Source organism: Mustelus asterias, chromosome 14, assembly GCF_964213995.1.
Source record: "Mustelus asterias chromosome 14, sMusAst1.hap1.1, whole genome shotgun sequence".
Taxonomy (NCBI): Eukaryota; Metazoa; Chordata; class Chondrichthyes; order Carcharhiniformes; family Triakidae; genus Mustelus; species Mustelus asterias.
Window position 1 is genome coordinate 18158232 of NC_135814.1, and position 18436 is coordinate 18176667.

The following is an 18436-nucleotide window of genomic DNA, read 5'->3' on the forward strand; positions in this document are numbered from 1 at the left end:
TGTTTCTTGGTTATAATTGATAATTGGCCCTCAGTGAAATGTTCTTTTATTCCCGGCATCCGCAGTCTGAAAACAACATATTCCGAAATTTGACAACGGAGCAGTTTAAGCGGATTCGGGAAGGAATGATAAAGTGAGTACCATGATTTGCCCTGGGAGATTACTTTCCAATACTTCACGTGAATTATTCATAACGTAAGCATTGGGTGGCTCCATGGCTCTTTGCTGATACGAAGGATTACCATCCAGCAGAGCAACTTGGCGAATGTGAAGAATATTATTTTACAATCAAAGCACAAGAAGCCTGACCATCACCAAGTGCACAGGGCGGCATGGTAGCACAGTGGTTAGCACTGCTGCTTCACAGCTCCAGAGATCTGGGTTCGATTCCCGGCTTGTCTATGTGGAGTTTGCACATTCTCCTCGTGTCTGCGTGGGTTTCCTCCGGGTGCTCTGGTTTCCTCCCACAGTCCAAAGATGAGCGGGTTAGGTTGATTGGCCAGGCTAAAATTGCCCCTTAGTGTCCTGAGGTGCGTAGGTTAGAGGGATTAGTGGGTGGATATGGGGGTAGGGCCTGGGTGGGATTGTGGTCGTTGCAGACTTGATGGGCCGAATGGCCTTTTTCTGTACTGTAGGATTTCTATGATTTATATCCTTTTGCAAGGCGACTGAGTTCTGCATAGGAAATGGCTGATTGACATTTCACTTTCAGTTTGAATGCCATTGAACACAACTAAAATGCACCTTTTTAGTAAAAGCTCCCTTGACGGAATCAACTGCATTCCAGTGCATGTTGGCAGTGTGCTATTTAACAATGCAAACTCAAAGTTATGGATTGCAGAATCATTTGTTACACCAATTAGTTATTTTATGTTCAGGACAAAATGGTAAAGCTCTGTGAACTTTAAAACAAGCCCTAATATGGACTTAAAGTAAAGTTAAAGTTTATTTATTAGTCACAAGTAAGGCTGACATTAACACTGCAATGAAGTTACTGTGAAATCCCCCTAGTCGCCACAGTCCAGCGCCTGTTTGGGTCAATTCATCTAACCAGCACGTCTTTCAGAATGTGGGAGGAAACCGGAGCACCCAGAGGAAACCCATGCAGACATGGGGAGAACGTGCAGAGTCTGTACAGACAGTGGCCCAAAGCAGGAATGTGAACCTGGGTCCCTGACGTTGTGAAGCTGCAGTGCTAACCACTGTGCCACCGTGCTGCCCCACTCTTGCTCTGTTTGGGGTGTATTGAGAGAGGAAAATATTTGTGTCAAAGCATTACTGAAATGAGAATCAATTAAGTCTATTGTGCTAAATCCCTGTAAAATTGTCTGTGTTTATGCAGTGGGTATTTGTAACAATATTAATGTGCAAGACCGTGTAAAAGATGCACATTGGGTGATGGTGAAATACAGGAAAATAATTAACTGCAGGCATTATAATGATTTATGATGTGGATTCATAGGGATAAATTGTGGTCTTTTTCTCCAGGGTGTTTAACATCACTTGGGCTTAATATTGAAAGGAACATCTGGTAGGGATTGAACATCCCTAACAGATCAAACTGTTCCTCTCCTTTATTTCAAACACCATCCCCCTGCAACCTAGTTTGTATAGCGGCATTTAAATATCCACATCACCAGAAAATACTGAAGGAAAATATTGGCAGGAAAAGAAAATCCCAAAAGGAGGCTTGCTTGGACAGTGAAGGGCTAGGATTCCCATTGCACCCCATTCCACAGGGAAAGAAACATTCCTTGGTCTTTGTGATATAATGCAGCCTCTCTGAGCTGGTAGTGCACTTTCATTTTAGCTCTGAAATTACTTGTTGGGAAATTCGGAAAGCTGCAAATTAGGGGAGGTGCTGGCACAGTGGTATTGTCGCTGGACTAGTAATCCAGAGACCCAGGGTAATGTTCTGGGGTCCTCGGTTCAAATCCCACCATGGCAGGTGGTGAAATTTGAATTCAATAAAAATCTGGAATTAAAAGTCTAACGTATGACTGTCATAAAAATCCACCTGGTTCACTAATGTCCTTCAGGGAAGGAAATCTGCTGTCTTTACTTGGTCTGTCCTATATGTAACTCCAGATCCACAGCAATGTGGTTGGACTCTTAAACAGCCTCTGAAATGGCTTAGCAAGCCACTCAGTTCCAGGGGCATTTAGGGATGGGCAATAAATGCTGGCCCAGCATCTCATGAATGAATAGTTTTGAAAAAGGTGTGTGCTGTCCTGTGCCTGATTTCTTCCTCCCCAAATTCCCTGCCGTGCCCTGCAATGCTCCACACTGTATATAGATTCTCAGTACATTTATCTCCATCTCATCATTCTATTACATTTTCGAATTGCTCCATTGTATCAGATGAATATAGATGATATTATTTCCAGGTCCTTTCTAAGTCTATCGTTTAGTTGCATGTTTCTGTTCTACATTTTTCATCCTGTTCTTTAACTTTGTTCATTGTGATTTGATTTGTGGTGTGTCAGCTCTAATGCGTAACTAAGTCAGATATTTTGCCTCATTCCCCCGCTGTTGTTTATTGTGCTCTCAACAAATTTGGACGACAGCAGATAAAATGCTTGCAATTTGGAAATAAATAATTATTGCTCAAAAGGGAGGAAATCTGTTCTATAAACCAATGGGGCTTTCGTGAAAAAGTAGTCCAAACAAATGGTTAGTAACTGCACCGTGCTGGGCAGCATGGTGGCACAGTAGTTAGCACTGCTGCCTCACAGCACCAAGGACCTGGGTTCAATTCCCGGCTTGGGTCACTTTCTGTGTGGAGTTTGCGCATTCTCCCCGTGTCTGCATGGGTTTCCTTCGGGTGCTCCGATTTCCTCCCAGAGTCCAAGGATGTGCGGGTTAGGTGGATTTGCCATGCTAAATTGCCCCTTCGTGTCAGGGGGACTAGCTAGGGTAAATGTATGGGGTTACGGGAATAGGGCCTGGGTGGGATTGTGGTCAATGTAGACTCGATGGGCCGAATGGCTTCCTTCTGCGCTGTAGGGATTCTATGATTCTCTGAGCTCCTGTCAGTCTCTACTGACGTATTGACACGAGAAACACACTTTGAACACAATGAGTAATGTGCTGGGGTTGTGGGGTGACAGTGGAGGAACATTGTCTGCTCCCATCACATCATCAGAAAATAACATGCAACTCATTGTGCAGTTTCTTGCTGCATTAATAAAACTGGCACCAGGGTGCATTGCTGAGAGGGAGAAGCAACTGCAGGTCCTGAACTGATGTCAATTTTCTCTATCTTTAGGTGCGTTCTTGCCACAGACATGGCTCGTCACAATGAGATTCTGAATCAATTCCGGTCCATTGTGCCCGTGTTTGACTTCAACAATAAAAACCACAAGGACGTTGTGAGTACAGGTTTTTCAGCCGCACTGTCAGAATGGCTGCTTGTTCCTGTGCATGACCAAAATGAAGGAGACATTTGGGGCTGATGGCATTATTATCTTTATTATCAGGGCTGGAAGTCTGCTGCCCTTGTACGATGTAATGGAGACAACTGGAAACCGGAACATTAGTCGACTGTATGGCATGTGTGTAAAAATCATGAAAGTTTCCCAGCTCATTTGAAAAGAGTAAGAAGTCTCACAACACCAGGCTGAAGTCCAACAGGTTTATTTGGAATCACCAGCTTTCGGAGCGCTGCTCCTTCATCAGGTGAGTCTCACGAGCTTTCGGAGAGTTGCTCCTTTCTCAGGTGAGACTCATCTGATGAAGGAGCAGCGCTCTGAAAGCTCGTGATTCCAAATAAACCTGTTGGACTTTAACCTAGTGTTGTGAGACTTCTTACTGTGCCCATCCCAGTCCAAAGCTGCCATCTCCACATCATTTGGAAAGAGACGTTCTTGTGATCTAAATGAATAGAAAAGCGATAGTTAGCCAAGACAATGGAACAAAATTATGTTTAATTGACAAATATTTAGCGATAAAACTTTCTCAATTGTATTCAGGCCTTCATGGACACATGAGAACCTATACATTTCAGTACAGGAGGAGACCATTTCCCCTTTTTTATTGAATTGAAGTTCCCTCAGGAAGCTAATTTCACACAATACAATTTTCCAACTTTCAAAACCACCTGTATGCAAACTTCATTGACCCTGGAGATATTTAAGCTTAACGGTCATTCCATGTTACAGCTGGAACATGCACATTCCAGCCGCACTGTGCACATCTGGAATAGACACTGAAGGGAAGGCCTCAATAAAACATGTCACCAATGCCTCTTGTCCGCTGCCCTCTGTATCACCTTTGACCCCCCCATGTCTTGTGCCTTCATGCCCAAATATCTAGTATCACTCTAGTCACCTTGAAAAATTGACTCCTCACTGATTGCTGTGCCCCAAAATGCAGTGCTGGATATTTCATTGCAAGTGTATTATTCATACGAGCTGCCTCAAGTTACCCAGCAAGGTCAGCCACATACTGGACATGAGCAGCACTACCACACTACCATTAGACTGTATTTTCAGTCCCTACTTGAGGTAGAACATTCTCCACTCCGATAATGCCTTGCATGATAAACTTAGTTAAAGTTAAAATTTATTTATTAGTCACAAGTAAGGCTTACATTAACACTGTAATGATATTACTGTGAAATTCCCCTAGTCACCACACAACGGCGCCTGTTCGAGTCAATGCAGCTAACCAGCCCTGTTGGAGGAAACCGGAGCAGCCAAAGGAAATCTACATAGACATGGGAAGAATGTGCAGACTCCCCATAGACAGTGACCCATCCAGGGCTGAATTTTCCTGCCCAGTGAAAATGGGGATGAGGTGCAGGTTGGGCCGGGGTGCAGGGAAAAATGCTGGGTGGAGACACATAGAGAGGCTCCAAAGAGATTTGGACCGGTTAAGTTAACAGGTGTAATGTGTGGGGAGGTGTGAGGTTATTCACTTTGGCTGTGAGAATGGAAAATCAGAATATTTTATTGCAGAACTTCGAAATGTAGATGGTCAAAAGATTTGGGTGTACTTGTACAAGGGACAGAGAAAGTTGGTGTGCAGGCACAGTGAGCAATTAGGAAGGAAGATGGGCTGTTGGCCTTCATTCCCAGAGGAGTGGAGCACAGGAACAAAGAAGCTGGGCTACAATTGTACAGAGCTTTGATGTGGCCGCACATTGAATATTGTGTGCAGTTTTGGTTTTCATATTTAAGGAAGGATGGATGGCAGTAGGTTCACTAAATTGGTCCTTGGAATTAGAAGCTAGTCATATATATGAGAGGGTGAGTAAATTGGCTCTATATTGTCTGGAGTTTAGAAGAATGGGAGGTGATCTCATTGAAGATTTAGAAAGGGAATTGACAGGGTCAACACTGAGCAGTTAACACTAGATGAAGAATCTAGAACATGGGCACATTCTCAGGATAAGAGGGAGATCCCTGAGATGAGGAGAAATTCCTTCACTTAAAGGGTTGTGAACTTTTGGAATGAGCTGTCTCAGACATTTGTGGATGCTCCATCATTAAATGTACTTGAGGCTGAAATAGGCAGATTTGTGGTCTGGGGATATGTGGAAGAGAGTGAAAGTAAGTGGAATTGAGTAAAAGATCAGCAATGATTGTATTGAATGGTGGAGCAGGCTTGAGGAGCCATTGAGTTTACCCCTATTTCTTAAGTACTTATGTTCCTATTTCCTCACCTTGCTTATCCTCTACCCACGTGTGATAGATTTGAAGGAGAGGAGGATAAGTAAAGAATGAATGAGCATGACCCCTTGAGATGGAAGAATTGAGAAGGATGAGGAAGTTGTTGGCTGTTGACAGTGATAACAGATGGTTATTGGTTTGGTATGTAACCTGCAATGTTCACCTCACCACCTCCCAGAGCTAGAGTGGAATTGTAGCTTGTTTCTCATAGGGTGGTGTGGGCTCACTGATTCATTAGTGTCACAAGTAGACTTACATTAACACTGCAATTAAGTAACTGTGAAAATCCCCTAGTCGCCACACTCCGGCGCCTGTTCGGGTACACTGAGGGAGAATTTAGCATGGTTAATCCACCTAACCAGCATGTCTTTCAGACTGTTGAAGGAAACCGGAACACCCGGAGTAAACCCATGCAGACACAGGGAGAGCGTGCAGACTCCGCATAGACAGTGAACCAAACCGGGAATTGAACCTGGGTCCCTGGCGCTGTGAAGCAGCAGTGCTACCCACTGTGTCACTGTGCCGCCCATATTGTGATATGTGCCCCCTCTGTTTCCCTTCCTCTCAAGGCTGAGCAAATGAGGTTCAAGTTAGTGTTTGAGGACGTTTCCCAGTAATTGTGAGGTAGATAATATAATAAACCTGTTGGTAGCATGCTGTTGAAGTGGAGGAAGGAATTCCAATTATTTATATTAAGGGGTTTTACAATATATTTTGTTAAATAGGGAGTTAGTGAAATCCTGAAACATAGTGCGATTGAAAGCTTAACTTGTGCATCTGTTGACTTCAGAGGGTGAATAATGTGTAGGTATCAAAGGAGAAAAATGGACAGAGATTACCCTAACACTTTAACTGCTCTGAGCTGCCACTGCTGAAGCTATTCGGGTGACAGAGCTCGCACACAGTGCTCCTGTAACTTCGTTCTCCATGGCTGTTTCAGATTTCCTTCCGTGGACACTCAGTAGCCATTCTCTCTCTCTCTCTACTCAATCCAACAGTCTCTGAAGGTGTGCCTCATTGAAATGTTGTCCTTTTCTCCATATCCTTCAAATTCCCTGCACCCTTTTCCGCAATGTCCACATTTTAAAATCTCGCATGAACCCTCTATTACAGCAATGTAGCGCCGTACCAACTGATGTTTGCAAAATCTTCACTGCTTAACTGCAGCACCCCCAACCTGCTGTTGACATCTTCAGCCATTCCCATGCATTCCCTTGCAAACCTGGGAATTTTCAAGTACCCTTTCCCACTTTCCTTCGGTGGAGTACTGTTGGGTTACATGTAAGTTCCATTCACCCAATACCAGTGGGTATGCAAATGACCTGACCTTCACCTTACATGGTGGGGGTGGCACTTCATCTTGTTGGAAGACCTATTCTAGCCATGCACCAATGAACAAATGGCCCATGGAGTCAATGAATTCAATTGGCATACATTTAAAATGCTATACTTAAGAACTCCTCACATATCTACTGCTTTGTGGAGCGTAGAGCTTCTACATTCTGATCCAGCTTGAGCCTCAAGATAGTCATCTCATGCTTCATGGCCTAAGATAGTTCAAAATCATTTTTTCTTCAACATTTATAGAATAATTGAATCATAGAATCCTTACAGTGCAGAAAGAGGCCATTCGGCTCATTGAGTCTGCACCGACCACAATCCCACCCAGGCTCTACCCCCATAACCCCTTGTATTAACCCTCTAGTCCCCCCGACATTTAGCATGGCCAATCATAGAATCATAGAATCCCTACAGAGCAGAAGGAGGCCAATCAGCCCATCACATCTGTACTGACCACAATCCCACACAAGCCCTTTTCCCGTACCCCACACATTTAACCTGCTAATCCCCCTGACACTAAGGGGCAATTTAGCATGGCCAATCAATCTAACTTGCACGTCTTTGGAGGAAACCGGAGCACCCGGAGGAAACCCACGCAGACACGGGGAGAATGTACAGACAGGCAGTCACCTGAGGCCGGAATTGAACCTGGGTTCGTGGTGCTGTGAGGCACGATAAGGGTAATGTTGGAAAGGCTGCATTTATTGCGCCTGCCGAATTGCCCTGAGTCAGTACAGGCCTTTGATCCACCCTACCCATGCCACTCATTATGCTCAAGACCTGGATCGTGGTCCCTCTCTGTTTGCAATGCTCGAAAGAAAATCTGTGATAGGAGCAACTTTTCATAAGTTAGTGGTAGAAAGATTTGGAGTTATTCTGGTTGCTCCAATATATCAATGTCCATTTGAAGATATGGCACTCAAGCATTCATGAATTATTCTAAATATAACCCGCACAAATGAGCTGCACAACGTCACTGTAATATGTTTCAGTTCCGATTGAGCTTGTGTTCACAATGTACCCTAAAAACTGATTAGCCGTCTTGGCAACACCTACACATTTATCTTTAATTTATCAATTTTAAATCTCTCTGCCATTCCCTAAATAGCTGATTAGTTTTTACAGATTTACTGAATAAAATATTGCTTTGTGGCGGCGTGTCTCCACAATACGGGCGGCACGGGTGGCACAGTGGTTGGCACTGCTGCCTCACAATGCCAGGGACCCGGGTCCAATTCTGGCCCTGGGTGACTGTGTGGCTATTGCACGTTCTCCCCGTGTCTGCGTGGGTTCCCTCCGGGTGCTCCGGTTTCCTCCAACAGTCCAAAGATGTGCGGGTTATGTGGATTGGCCATGCTAAATTGTCTCTTAGTGTCCAAAGGTGCATAAGTTAGGAGGATTAGCAGGATAAATATGTGGGGTTACAGAGATAGGGTGGGATTATCTGTCAGAGAGTTAGTGTAGATTTGATGGGCTGAATGGCCTCCTTCTGCACTGTAGGGATTCTATGATTCTATGATGTGTTGCAAAGACGTCTACTTCGTGTCAGTTTTCTTTTCACAGCTTCTGCAATATGTGTGGCAAATAGGGAGAGACAAAGGAATTAGTGTGGAGTAGGTATTGGGAGAAGCGGGCAATATTGATGCAGTAATTTGTTCAGGTTTCTTCATGTTTCATTTCCATCAGCTACGGTAACACACGGCTGAATTGATGTCACCCATTTTAAAGCTATCTGTCAAAGGCAAAATTATGCCCAAGCAGTGTGTGTAGAAGATGAAAGTCAGAGATTCACTCTTTAGTTTTAGTATATTTATGAGTGTCACAAGTAGGCTTACATTAACACTGCAATGAAGTTACTGTGAAAATCCCCTAGTAGCCACACTCCGGTGCCTGTTCGGGTGCACTGAGGGAGAATTTAGCATGGCCAATGCACCTAACAAGCACGTCTTTCGGGCTGTGGAAAACCCACCCAGACACGAGGAGAATGGACAGACTCTGCACAGACGGTGGCCCTAACTGGGAATCGAACCCAGGTCCCTGACACTGAGGCAGCAGTGCTAACCACTGTACCATTGTGCCGCCCGTATTAACCTGCTTTTAGTGACACAGCAGAGGATTGTAGATGTAGAGGAATATATGACTGATTTAACACAAGAACAAAAGAAATCGAAGCAGGAGTAGGCCACCAGGCCCTTCAAGCCTGTCCCACCATTCAATACAGTCATGGCTGATCTACACCAGCCTCAGCTCCTTTTCTGGGCCATTTCCCCATAGCCCTCTGTTCCTTGATCTCTCAAATATTTATCCACCTCCACTTTAAACATCTCGAATGATCTAGCTTCCATTACCCTTTAGGGCAAAGAATTTGAGAGATTCACCACCCTCTGTGAGAAAAACGTTCTATGCACGTCGGTTTTAAATGACAGCCCTTTATCTTGTAACGATGTCCTCTTGTTCGAGACTCTCCCAATAGTGAAAACATCTCATCATCTACGCTGTCAAGCCCACTAGGGATCTTATATGTTTGAATAAGGTCATCCCTCACTCTTCTAAACTCCAAGGAATACAGACCCAGACTATTTAGTCTCTCTGGAAAGGATAACCCTCTCATCCCAGGAATCAGCCTGGTAAATCCAGGGATTAAGGGAGCTCTTAGGGTGGCATGGTGGCACAGTGGTTAGCTCTGCTGCCTCACAGCATCAGAGACCCGTGTTCAATTTTGGCTTCGGGTCGCTGTCTATGTGGAGTTTGCACATTATCCCCGTGTCTGCATGGGTTTCCTCCTGGCGCTCCGGTTTCCTCCCACACTCCAAAGAGGTTAAGTTGATTGACCATGCTAAATTGACCCTTAGTGTCAGAGGGATGAGCAGGTTAATATGTGGGGTTATGGGTATAGAGCTTGGGTGGGATTGTTCTTGATGCAGGCATGATGGGCCGAAATGGACTCCTTCTGCACTGTAGCGATTCTACAATTTATTTCACAGTTAATTTACATGATTCTTCCAAGGTGCAAAGACCCCAGATTGGTGAATTGAGATTGGTGTACTGAACCTGACTCATCTCTTTCTTTAATGTCCTTTCTCATCATTTCAGTCCAAACATCGTTCCCTGCTCGGTGCTTTGGGATTGTGGATGTTGTCAACTCCTGTATTGAACTTAGGATTTTTTCTGTTTAATATAAACATTAAATGGCAATTTAATGTAAATGACTCCAAAAGTAATAAGCCAAAACCGTTGCAAAATTAAGAAGATAAAATCTTTATTGATAGTGTGAATATTCCAGATTTTTAAGACACTCAAATGTGAATGACATAATTACATGGGGGTGCACTTTCTCATTTGCCCACCAGTGTATCTGTATATATTTCTCGAAAAATGTATTGTTGTGTATGTGTTTATAGGGAATTCATTTAAGAGCCTCACAGCTATGATCAAATAGATGATTAGCCTCAACCACCTGGTTGCAGTAGACAAAGTCAGTTCAGATTTCTTCATTACTGCTTCTTTACAGCTTACAATGATTATAATAAAAGTTAGCGACATTTCCAATGAAGCTCGACCAATGGATGTAGCGGAGCCATGGCTGGACTGCTTACTGCAGGAATTTTTCAACCAGGTACCCTCAAATATTAAACACAATGGAAACATTTTGCTCAGAGATGTTAATGCTGATATACTTAAATGGAAATGGAGTTATAGGATGGATGCTGAGATTTCTGGCAAACCGTTTTGCCAGCATTGTAGGATGTTCAGGCCACTCTTGCTGAAAGGTTAATGGATATTAGCAATTGCGTAAGGGTGATTTTCCTGCAATTCAGTTTCCAGGAAAGCAGAAGATGTCTCCAAGGATTCTGCTACCCGCAGATAGAATAATTCTTTCCTCCATCTTCTCAAGTACCTTTACATGTGAAAGGTCCATAGAGCAAAGCTTTGGAGGGTCTGAGCCGAAAGAAATAGTCTATTCTGGGTCAAGTCCATCCTAAGAGACTGGTCGTGAAGACATTTCTTCACATCTCAGTCCTAAATGGCCTACCCTGTATTCTGAGACTGTGACACCCCTTGTCTAGAATAACTATTCTCCACCAATTCTGTAAACAATACTCCAGATGTGGTCTCACCAATACCCTGTGCATAATAACCTCCCTAATTTTGTAACCAGTTCCTCTCACAATAAATGACAACATTCTATTTGCTTTCCTAATTACTTGCTGTACCTGCATACTAGCTTTTTATGATTCATACATTTGGACACCCAGGTCCCTCGCAGAGTTCTGCCATCTCTCACCATTTAGATAATAAACCTTTTTTTAAATTCTTCCTGCCAAAATGGACAATTTTAACAACTGCCCACATTATACTCCATGTGATTGCTCAAACGAAAATCAACATTGGATGAAAGTTCTGTGAAAATATAGGTATAAAGTATCTTTCATAGAATCCTACAGTGTAGAAGGAGGTCATTCAGCCCATTAAGTCTGCACCGACCACAATTCCACCCAGGCCCTATCCCCATAATCCCATGCATTTACACTAGCTAGCCCTCCTGACACTAAGGGGCAATTTAGCATGGCCAATCCAGCAAACCCGCACATCTTTGGACTGTAGGAAGAAACCGGAGCACCCAGAGGAAACCCACGGAGACAATTTTCCAATTCCACACAGAAACTTGCCAAGAGTCTCAGTCCCTCCAGGCCTGTCACAGGCAGTGACGCAAGCTGGGAATCGAACCTGGATCGCTGGTGCTGTGAGGCAGCAGTGCTAACCACCGTGCCACCGTGCTGCCCCAGGGAGATACAGGTCCGGATTAAATTTTTATGATGAAGGTGCTGAGAGTTAGCGAAAAATTCTGCGTTCTGATCTGATGCACATGTTCAATATTTTGCTGCAGAGTGATATGGAGAAACTAGAGGGGTTACCAGTGTCTCCCTTCATGGACAGGGACAAGGTGACAAAGCCATCATCCCAAACGGGTTTCATCCGCTTTGTGCTGCTGCCATTGTTTATTGAACTTGCAAACCTATTCCCCAATTTGGAGGTGAGTCATTAATCTTTCCAGCTGTTTCTTCAAAGCAGACATTGCAATGTTATATATCTTATCCACAGTCACTTCTTTTTAGCGATCGTGACCTGCCTATTTCACCTATTGGTCATACAGAGAAGGTTCCACAGGAATAATTGCCATAAGTTAGAAATCCAGCTTATGCACTAAAACATCAAATGATAAATTATAATATAACTTTATACGGTATTAAGATGATTTGCTATCCAGTACTTGGAGTTTTTCTCTTGGAGATCTGAAACTGAGGGAGAGACAATCTAAAATAAAAAATTAGGGCCGCATAGCGAAGAGCTGCATCCCCTTTGACTTAATTTCTCCTTCCCTGCTCCCACCATGTCTACCAATGACCCTCCATCATATGCAAATTGTAGGAGGGGCTCAGGGTTGAGACTTTTGGCAAGTTTCTCTCCAGTCCATCCATATTGCTGCCACTTCCCTGAATCACTATGGTGCCTGAATGAGTGCATCACCATCAACATTCTAGAAGCTAAGTACCATCTAGGACAAAGCAGCCCACGTTAGTGGCATCCCATCCACAAATTTAAAGATTCAGTCCCTCCACCACTGATGTACTGTGGCAACTGCGTGTACCATTTACAAGATGCATTGAAGCAACTCGCCAAGGTACTTTGACAGTACCTTCCAAATCTGTGACTTCTACCCCCTACAAAGGCAGCATATGCATGGGAACACCATCAGCTTCAAGTTCCCTTCCAAGCCACACACCATCCTGATTTGGAGCTATATCACTGTTCCTTCACTGTCACTGAGTCAGAATCCTGGAAAGTCCTTCTTAACAGCACTGTGGGTGTACGTACAACATATGGACTGCAACTGTTTAAGAAAATGGCTTGCCATTACATTCTCAAAGACAATTCGGCTGGACAATAAATGCTAGTACAGCCAGCAATGGCCACATTCATTGAACGAATAATTTTAAAAAAGTAGACCCTAATAAGCGACAGTAACATCTTGAGACCCTTGCCGGGGTCCTGTAATCCTTGGGTCTTTGCCAGGCGTACAAAGTTACAACTTCTTGTCTTCAGGGTGCTTCTACTCCTTTAAGTTAATTTGTACCTCGAGGGGAACTGTTAGCTGCAGTCCCATTGGTATTTCTGATCACGTTGATAGCAGGTTCTCTCCCTGGAGGCCGACAATGCATTGAAAATAACCTACAACGAAATGGGATGGCATTGGAGTGGAGTTAGAGAGAAATCCCAGCACGCCCCACCATTACGCCATTCCCAGAAGGAAACCCCAGCTCCTGGTATTTCTGGGACATACACCAAGTGACAAGTATCCTCAATTAGAAGATACAAAGTTACGACTAGATGCACCTGGCGGCACGGTAGCACAGTGGTTAGCACTGCTGCTTTACAGCTCCAGGGACCTGGGTTCGATTCCCGGCTCAGGTCACTGTCTGTGTGGAGTTTGCACATTCTCCTCGTGTCTGCGTGGGTTTCCTCCGGGTGCTCCGGTTTCCTCCCACAGTCCAAAGATGTGCGGGTTAGGTTGATTGGCCAGGTTTAAAATTGCCCCTTAGAGTCCTGAGATGCATAGGTTAGAGGGATTAGCGGGTAAATATGTGGGGGTAGGGCCTGGGTGGGATTGTGGTCGGTGCAGACTCGATGGGCCGAATGGCCTCCTTCTGCACTGTAGGGTTTCTATGATTTCTTTCTATGAGAACTTTTCAATAAAGGAAGTTATAGGGCGGCATGGTGATGCAGTGGTTAGCACTGCTGCCTCACAGCTCCAAGCACCTGGGTTTGAATCCTGGCTTGGGTCACTCTCTGTGTGGAGTTTGCACGTTCGCCCCATGTCTATGTGAGTTTCCTCCGGGTGCTCCGGTTTCCTCCCACAGTCCAAAAGATGTGCGGGTTAGGTTGATTGGCCATGCTAAATTGCCCCTTAGTGTCCGGGATGTGTAGGTTAGAAGGATTAGTGGGGTAAATGTGTGGGTTTGCGGGGATAGGGCCAGGGATGGGATTGTTGTCGGTGCAGACTCGTTGGGCCGAGTGACTTCCTTCTGCATTGTAGGGTTTCTATCATTCTATGATTATCTGCATGTAGATATTCCAATTGGACATAGATCTGACTGGAAGTAAATCCATTCACGCTTGCCTGGCCTGTAACATAGAATCATAGAATCCCTACAATGCAGAAGGAGGCCATTCGGACCATCGAGTCTGCACCAACCACAATCCCATCCAGGCCCCATTCCTGTAACCCCACATATTTTCCCTGCTAATCCCCTGACACCAGGGTCAATTTAGCATGGCTAATCCATCTAACCTGCACATCTTTGGACTGTGGGAGGAAACCGGAGCACTCGGAGGAAACCCACACTGACATGGGGAAAATGTGCAAGCTCCACACAGACAGTGACCGAGGCCAGAATTGAACCTGGGTCCCTGGCGCTGTGAGGCATGGGTGCTCATCACTGTGCCACATGCCACCCATGTAGTTTGCTGAAATTCTGGAGTCGGCCAATTTGAAGTATTCTTGATCAACTCCAAGTGTAGAAAACATTTGTGATGAGCTTCCCTGTGGGAGGTTGAGCACCATGTGCTGTTACAGAATGACACAAAATAAAACTTAAATGTCAACATGCCACCCATTAGTTGCTGTGATGATACTTGCTTTATTCATTCAAGAGGTGTGGGCTGCGTTAGCTGCGTTTATTGCCCATCTTGTTGCCCTTGAGAAGGTGATGTGAGCTGCCTTCTTGATCCGTTGCAGTCCATGAGGTATAGGTACATCCACAGTGTTGTCAGGGAGGGAGTTTCAGGATTTTGACTTAGCAACAATGAAGGAACGGTGATATATTTCCAAGTCAGGATGTGGAATGGCTTGCAGGGGAACTTCCAAGTGGTGGTGTTCCCAGCTCAATTCTACTCAAGCTTTACCCACTTTAACACCCTCCTATTCTGCCACTGTCTCAGCAGCTGGAAGAAGCACCTGCCTGCATTTGGCTGGGAATAAGCAAATTCAGTTAGGGTGATAGAAAATCTATGACTCAGAAGGAGGCCATTCAGCCTATCATGTCTGTGCAAGGTGAAAGATGTTATCAGCTCTAACCCCACCTTCCAGTTTTTGGTCAATAGTCCTGTCGGTAATAATACTTCAAGTGCAAATCCAAGTATTTTAAAATGTGATCAGGGTTTCTGGCTCTCCTTTTTTTTTGGCTGAACTTTCAGATTTCCATCACCTCCTAGCAAAAAGAAAGGCCCCCACTGGTGTCCTCTAACCCTTCTATCAATGACTTTAAATCTATGTCCAGGTCCATCCTATCACTCCTTCCAAGTGACTCCTCAGCCTCTTCTGTTCCAAAGAAAATATTTAATTTTTCCTCATAACTTAGGTTCTCAATTCCTGTTGATATGCTCGTAAATTCTCTCGGTATCCTCTCCAGTGCAATTACATCTTTGCTGTATGGCAGCGACTAGAATTGCACTCAGTACTCTAGTTGCAGTCTGACTAGTGTTTAATATGGTTTTGGCTAAAACTCCCTGCTCTCACAATATAGTTTCCAGCGAATAATAAAAGTATCCCAAATGTTTTTTTTTAAACCACCTGATTTACCAGTCTTGCCGCCTTGAGGGATCAGTTGACATACAAAATATATGAAGCATTTTTTTCTTTCAATTCTGCATCAGAAGAATATATCTTCCTCCTCTGAATTTCAAGTCTGTTTCACTCGACTAATGTCAACTATAGAATTCTCAACAAAAGATTTTGTAGGAAGTCCCACACATTACCAGTCATGTTAGGACCTGGCAGATGATCAAGAGAGGTCGAAACAGAAATATTTGGTACCAGTTGGACAATTCTATCTATTATGATTTGTCAGATTGGACGTCTCTTGATTGGCATTCATCAAGAATGGATGATGATTCATGAGACTTCTGCGTGGGTGACACTCAAGTTAAGTGTCATCAGCTGAGCCCTGCTCTACTGAAGTGGCGCAGTTCAGGAATAATAGACGTCTAAAGAGAGAAGAAATGGTTTCAATTACAAGTTGCTTCACTGTGGTGTAATAAATTGTCAGCATTATCTCCTAGAGGAAATTATTTGATACTGAAAGCACTCCTCTCAATACTTTCTTTCTTCTCAAGTGTTTGATGATCCCAGCTGATGTCATAACTGGATGGGAGATACCAGAATGGAACCATAGAGTGCCTGCAGTGCAGATGGAGGCCACTCAGCCCATCGAATCTGCACTGACTCTCCGAAAGAGCATCTTAACCAGCCCTACCCTCTTCACCCTGTGTATTTACCATGGCTAATCCATCTAACCTACACATCTTTGGACACTAAGGGGCAATTTAGCTTGGCCAATCCACATAACCTGCCCATCTTTGGACTCTGGAAGGAAACCGGAAGAAACCTATTCAAAGATGGAAGCTCCACACAGACACCCAAGGCCGGAATCGAACCCAGGCCCCTGGCGCTGTGAGGCAGCTTAAAAAACAGTAACTTTCATCTTCTTCATGGAGGAACAGAGTTACAAGACCACTAATTAGTTTTAATAAGAAAAAAACAATTTTTAAACATGAAAAGTTGGATTATTATACAATACTCCTTTATTCCCTCTTAGTTTAAGAAATACACACAGATTTTAAGATTAATGCAGATTACAAAGTATATCTTAAGCTACAACAGTCTCAGGAACAAAAAGAAAAGTCCCTTTAAACACCCAAGATAGCTGTGGTCAAATACACTCTCCACTCTGAACCTCAAGTGAATGTCTATGGATTTCTCCACAGAATGTCACATGAGAGTTTCCAAACTCCACTCCCAAAAACACGCTTCAAAATCTTCTTCCATAGTAATGCTTTCCCTTGGTGGTTTGCATTCTGAAATCCAATCCAGGATTTTCAAATGCAATATTTAAACAAAACTTCTACTCCCTTTTTAACAGTGAATCCAGTCCAGGATTTACACCAACTCCATTAGGATTTATTTATCTCGACTGCTGTACAAACTGTTCACCATTGCCTTAACTCTCGACTCCCAGACTCTTATTAAGATGGCATCAAATGCTTCATTTACCTCTGAAGTCTGCTGTCCCATATTAAATCTTGTTACTGCAAGTGTCTCTTTAATCCAGTACCCTTTGTTGTTCTTCCTTGAATTCTTCTGAACAAAACCTTGGTCTCTGTTCTCTCAACGCTAGTCATCTTAGACAGTCTTTCTGTCCCAATTCCCTCGTTATCTGGATTCTCTCTTGTTCCTGAGGAAGCTTGCATCTTTGCAAATCCCTTGTCTTGTCCAGTTTCTCCTGGCAGAGTTGGGTGCTGTTCACTCCCCAGTGTCCTGTCTCCTCTGGACAGTGGCTTGTTGCTAAGCAGAATGGAATTACAGTTGGAATTGAAACCAACCCCTACACATACAAACACCTTTGTCACCTTCACTTTATTACCCAACCCATTTGCCCTTGGGAAGGACATCTTGAAAAGGTGACCCACCTTGTTGAACCAGTGCGCTCGATCTGTTGCTATTAATAGTGTTGTTAGTAACACAATGAGGCGTGAAAACAGGAGAAGATGACTTGATTAAGAGCAGAGTGTATGAGCCATGTGATTTCTCCTAGCTTCTCCTTAAAACACTGATTAATGCATTTCATTCAAAACAGATGATCTTATTAACAATATCCATGACTTAATGAACACCTTACTGTGCACAGTGGTGTCACTGCGGGGATAAAGGATGATCTTTCTGACATTTTAAAATGGTTTTAGAAGGCAAAGTTATCTGAACCTACTTGGAATTGTATTGAAATTTCTCATATTAAGTACCAGCAGTTTTAAAAGTGATGTTTGTTTCTGTAGCAACACATCATTGACCCTGTGCGAAAGGCTTTGGATTACTACACAGAGATGGAAAAAGCCTTGGAAAAGGAGAAACTGAATCGTACCGGAAGCTCGCAGAGTGACAAGATAGTGAAACCCTTGGAGCAACAGAAAGAAGTCAAAAAGGTGGAAAGCAAACTGAGCCAAAGAAAACTGTGAAGAGTGTTCAGCTGAAAGTCAACGGAACCGGCACCTCAAAGAAAACAAAAGCATCGTGATCTTTGCAGAAAATTGAAAACAAGTCAGGATTTTGGGTTGGAAATAATCTCAAGGAGAAATCATTGACTGATATATTCATTCATGAGACTGGACTTTGCAGTGAATGGATTTTGTTTATCTCTAACCTCAAAGAACACTGCCTACAACAACTTAGCTATCTCTCTGGCATGGTTTCCCCTTTCTCGGTGTTAGTTTGAATCTGCCAAGATTTCAAGGTATCCAGCCGTAGCGATATCATCAATCAGGGGAAGCAGCCAATCACAATGAAATATTCTTACAGACAGTAAACCAGG

At 43.8% G+C, this 18436-nt stretch overlaps 1 protein-coding gene across 1 annotated transcript in view; it reads left to right on the top strand.

The window, feature by feature from the left end:
* The window catches only part of LOC144504126 (high affinity cGMP-specific 3',5'-cyclic phosphodiesterase 9A), a 50974-nt gene extending 32891 nt beyond the window's left edge, over nucleotides 1-18083 (top strand). Inside the window, exons 10-14 of the mRNA XM_078229302.1 lie at nucleotides 66-133; nucleotides 3269-3371; nucleotides 10525-10629; nucleotides 11902-12048; nucleotides 17904-18083. Of these exons, the coding sequence (XP_078085428.1) occupies nucleotides 66-133; nucleotides 3269-3371; nucleotides 10525-10629; nucleotides 11902-12048; nucleotides 17904-18083 (603 nt within the window). The remainder of the gene's footprint in view (nucleotides 1-65; nucleotides 134-3268; nucleotides 3372-10524; nucleotides 10630-11901; nucleotides 12049-17903) is intronic.
* The last annotated feature ends 353 nt before the right edge of the window (nucleotides 18084-18436 follow it).